The sequence below is a fragment of the Mesoplodon mirus genome (assembly GCF_964341445.2).
Source record: "Mesoplodon mirus genome assembly, chromosome: 4".
NCBI classification, from domain to species: domain Eukaryota; kingdom Metazoa; phylum Chordata; class Mammalia; order Artiodactyla; family Ziphiidae; genus Mesoplodon; species Mesoplodon mirus.
The window spans coordinates 128,344,371-128,348,154 of NC_138979.1; the positions used below are offsets into that span (position 1 = coordinate 128,344,371).

At 44.7% G+C, this 3,784-nt stretch overlaps 1 protein-coding gene across 1 annotated transcript; it reads left to right on the top strand.

Moving 5' to 3' along the window:
• The first annotated feature begins 1,796 nt into the window (after positions 1-1,796).
• LOC309802998 (coiled-coil domain-containing protein 121-like) lies at positions 1,797-3,432 on the top strand. Its single transcript, XM_082618848.1, has one exon. It carries the CDS (start codon positions 1,910-1,912, stop codon positions 3,359-3,361), a length of 1,452 nt encoding a protein of 483 aa, XP_082474974.1. The 5' UTR covers positions 1,797-1,909; the 3' UTR covers positions 3,362-3,432.
• The last annotated feature ends 352 nt before the right edge of the window (positions 3,433-3,784 follow it).

A 3,784-nucleotide genomic window follows, 5' to 3' on the forward strand; every position in this document is an offset into this window, starting at 1 on the left:
TCCTCTTTCTCCAAGTGAGATCCCAGAAATTCCCCAGTGTATATTAAAATATTAATATCTTGCTTTCACACAGTTTATATGCATAGTCCTATTTATTCTTCACAGTCTTATAGTTAGAGCTAGCATTATTAATCCCGTTTTACAGATGAGATGGAATGTGGCTAAGCCAAGATTAGACGTAGAGCTTTTGACTCCTAGCCCAAGCTTCTTACACTGCACCTCATGCCACCTGACTGAGAGTAGCTTTAGAGATCTTTCCACTCCCGAGTCAGCTCACAGTTAGAACACCTCTGGGAATCATAGCACTGGTTCCAGGATAAGACACTAGACTTCAAAAGGGGTACCTCTTAACAGATAAGCAGAATTATCTGCCATTGGTCAGGAGAACCATGAGCTATTAATAAATAAAGCTGAAGAAAAAATTAAAATTAAAATTAAAGCTGGAGTTGTGCTCAGTTTCAATAATTTTAATTATTAATTTAGAGTGATAGTAATTTTGACCTTTTAACAAAACCTTCTTTATATACCATTCTTGAGTTTTGACTATCTGTGGACACAAGGAATAAATCTTGGCTACTCTTTGTCCTGGAACACACCATCTACAGCTCCTCCTGGGAGAAAGAGCTCAGCTACAATTTAAAGTTCAGTACATTCACTCTTCTGATTAATTTGGAGCAGTGGAGCAATTAAAGAACAGATGCTATGGATTAATGTTCCACATCACATTGAGAAGCCCTTCTATAGGCCCTGGTGCTATTTTAAAAATATCTGAGCTCTGAATGTCACTCCATTAATAAAGATTTCAGCAGCTTAGTCATTAACACCAACAAGACCTTATCATTAGAACAACATATACTTTCAGGCTCATTTTTCTGTTGTGCAAATCAATGATGAAAAACTTCAGAAACTGAACTAATGTTAGATTGTTTAGTATAACTGATTTGGGGCTCATATTCAAAACATTTATTTTATCCATATATAATATCTTAAAATATGTCTCTTTCCTAATAGGCAGCCAAAAACCCCTATTACTGACATTTGGTTTCAACTTGCCCTAATACAGAATGTCTCTCTTTGCTCCCTTTTCAACTGTTCCTGAGGATGACTGCCAAACCCTAAGGCAAAGGGAAAACTTGGTTGCCTTTAGCATGTAAGCCTCTCAGTGTCAGCAGTTACACCATTCTCTCCTTTAGGCTGAGTTTGCACTGTATTGGAAAACAGAGGCCTCTGAGTATTCATGCCTCTTCAGATTGGCTGTCAAAAGCCCTTCATGTGCAATCTTCTTATTTGGCCCCAAAGAAGACAGTCTCTTCTAAATAGTGCTCAAATGGTTATCCCATTCAGAAAGAATGGAATATTTGTTTGATATAGAACATAAATTTATTCTAGTTAAAATAATATTTTGTTTGTAGAAATTTTTATGTGCATCCAGAGAAAAGGGAGATTTTAAAATCAGAAATCTCAAAAATTAATGGGAAGCATTTAAAAAATAATTTTAAGGAATTATAAATAACTTAAATATCCAGTAATAGGGACTTGGTATGGGGATATCTATGTAGATGTAGATGTAGATATAGATATAGATATAGATATGGAGAATGAGATTTCCATTCAATAAAGCACTCTGTATCTAACATAAATAATCCTGATGCTTCCAGTTCTATATAATAGACTATTTACATATTTACCTTCTCTTCCTCAAAAATGCCTGTAAAAATTACAATCAAGAAATACAGAAGCTCCGCCCACTCAACCATAGAGACGCTCTTAGCTAGAGAGGCTCCCGTGACGTTCGGAACTCTGAATGAGACTATAACAGAACAAACGAAACCGAATCGAACCAAACCGGCCAGAGAGGGCAGGGCCAAGGGCCTAGGCGTGCGCCTTAGCTCTGTCCGTCCTGACCCGGATGGGGGTCCAACTAGGGACAGAGGCGGGGAAGTGGAGACACTGGGAGGACGACTGGAGTAGGCCACCTAAAGAGCCGCTCACCGTCGTCGGGCAGGGCCTGGGAAGGGCAAAGCTCTGGACCCCGGGCGGGCGGGACGACAAGGGACCTCCGGGCTCCCACACTACGAAAGTGAAGAGAGTGCCTTTTCCTGTCGGTCCCCCGAGAGCGGGGAACCGAGCCGCCGGAGAACCGGCCGCTAGGGCTCGTCCGGCGGCCGAGGAGGTTAAGCGGCTCAGGGCTGGACGTGCCGGGACCCGGGCGGGATGCGAGCGCCGGAGTTGCTGGGCCCCGCCAAGAGCCGCAGAGACCAGCCCGGAGAAACTGGAAAAACCCTCCGCACTGGGACGCCGTTTCCGCGTGTCGCCAGCCCCAGACCGTAGGGCTCTCTCCCTGGCGGTCTCCGCAAAGGTGCACCGTGACTTTGGGGAGGAACGTTTGGTTGCCGAGTTTGTCAAGTTGGCTGAGGACTCCAGTAATTCCCTTCAACCGGATCTTAGTTTCATAAATAATTTTCTCAAGCCAGAGAAGCTAGCAAAGGCAGAGAAGAGGTTTAAAGAAGAGGCAGTAGTGGAAATGATGAAGCTAGACAAGCAAATCAAAAAAACTCAAATCCGACTAGAACCGTTAGTGGAGGAAACCAGGCAGCTGCTGGCGGAAAACGTACGTGTCGAGGAGGAAAACCAGTTCTTTCTGGAATACCTGACCAAGCAAACAAAGGAGTCTAGACAGCGAACCGAGAAGCTGTGGAACTACTATTCACAACAAAGTAGGCAGATTGAACAAAGGAGACGAGAATTAACCTCCAAATATGCAGAAAAAAATTCAGCGCTTAAAACAGAGCTCTTGCAGAAAGAAAAGATCCTATGCAATTTGAATAAGCAGTTGGAGGCAATGAGGGACGTTTCGATAGTAAAGGAGAAACAGGAGACAGAAATTCAGACACTACAGCAGGAGATAAAGAAAACCCTTGCTGAGACAGCTGCAAAGAAACAGGCCATGCTGGTCCAGTTCTTCCAGGATAAAGCACTACTGGAGGCACAACTGAGTGAGCTAGATGCAAGGCAGCTGGGAAAGAGACCAACAAAGGAGCTGAAGAGCAAGAACGAGGCATTGGAGAGGGCAGCAAAGCAGTACACTTCCGAGTTCCACAGTAGCATTGACAGACAACACCAGCAGTTACAGAAGGAACTACCACAGCTAATTCAGAAATGCCAGAAGTTGGAGGCTACTCACAGCCGTTTAAAAAAGCAGCAGCAGCAGCTGCAGCAAGATCAGTGGTACCTAGAGTGCTTAAGCTGGGGGAGGCAACGGCTGCAAGAAAGGCGTAATCCGTGCCCAAAAGGACAAGGTGCTCCAAAGACCATACTGAACCCTGCCCTAGGCACCAAATCAAGGACGCACCCAAAGTAATTCCTAAAATAACACGAAGTCAGGAATGGAGCAAGGGTTCTTAGGTGCTACGTAACATAAACCAGGTTAGGAAGGCTTTGGGATCTCAGGGTGCTGTGGTTAAATATCCATCATGATGTGTTAGTGTGAAGGATTAGGTGCTCTTCTCCAGCAGTACTGCTAGATTATTTGTGGGACTGGCTTCCCTTAAAGTTAGGTTTTTCTTTAATTAGCTCTTGGTAATAAATGGGCTGTTCCTCACACCTCCAGATAACCCAGTACCATTTGTCAAAAACCCAGAAACTACCTCAAGAAAACCACCTTGAGGGCTTCCCTGGTGGCGCAGTGCTTGAGAGTCCGCCTGCTGATGCAGGAGACACGGGTTCGTGCCCCGGTCCGGGAGGTTCCCACATGCCGCGGAGCGGCTGGGCCCGTGAGCCATGG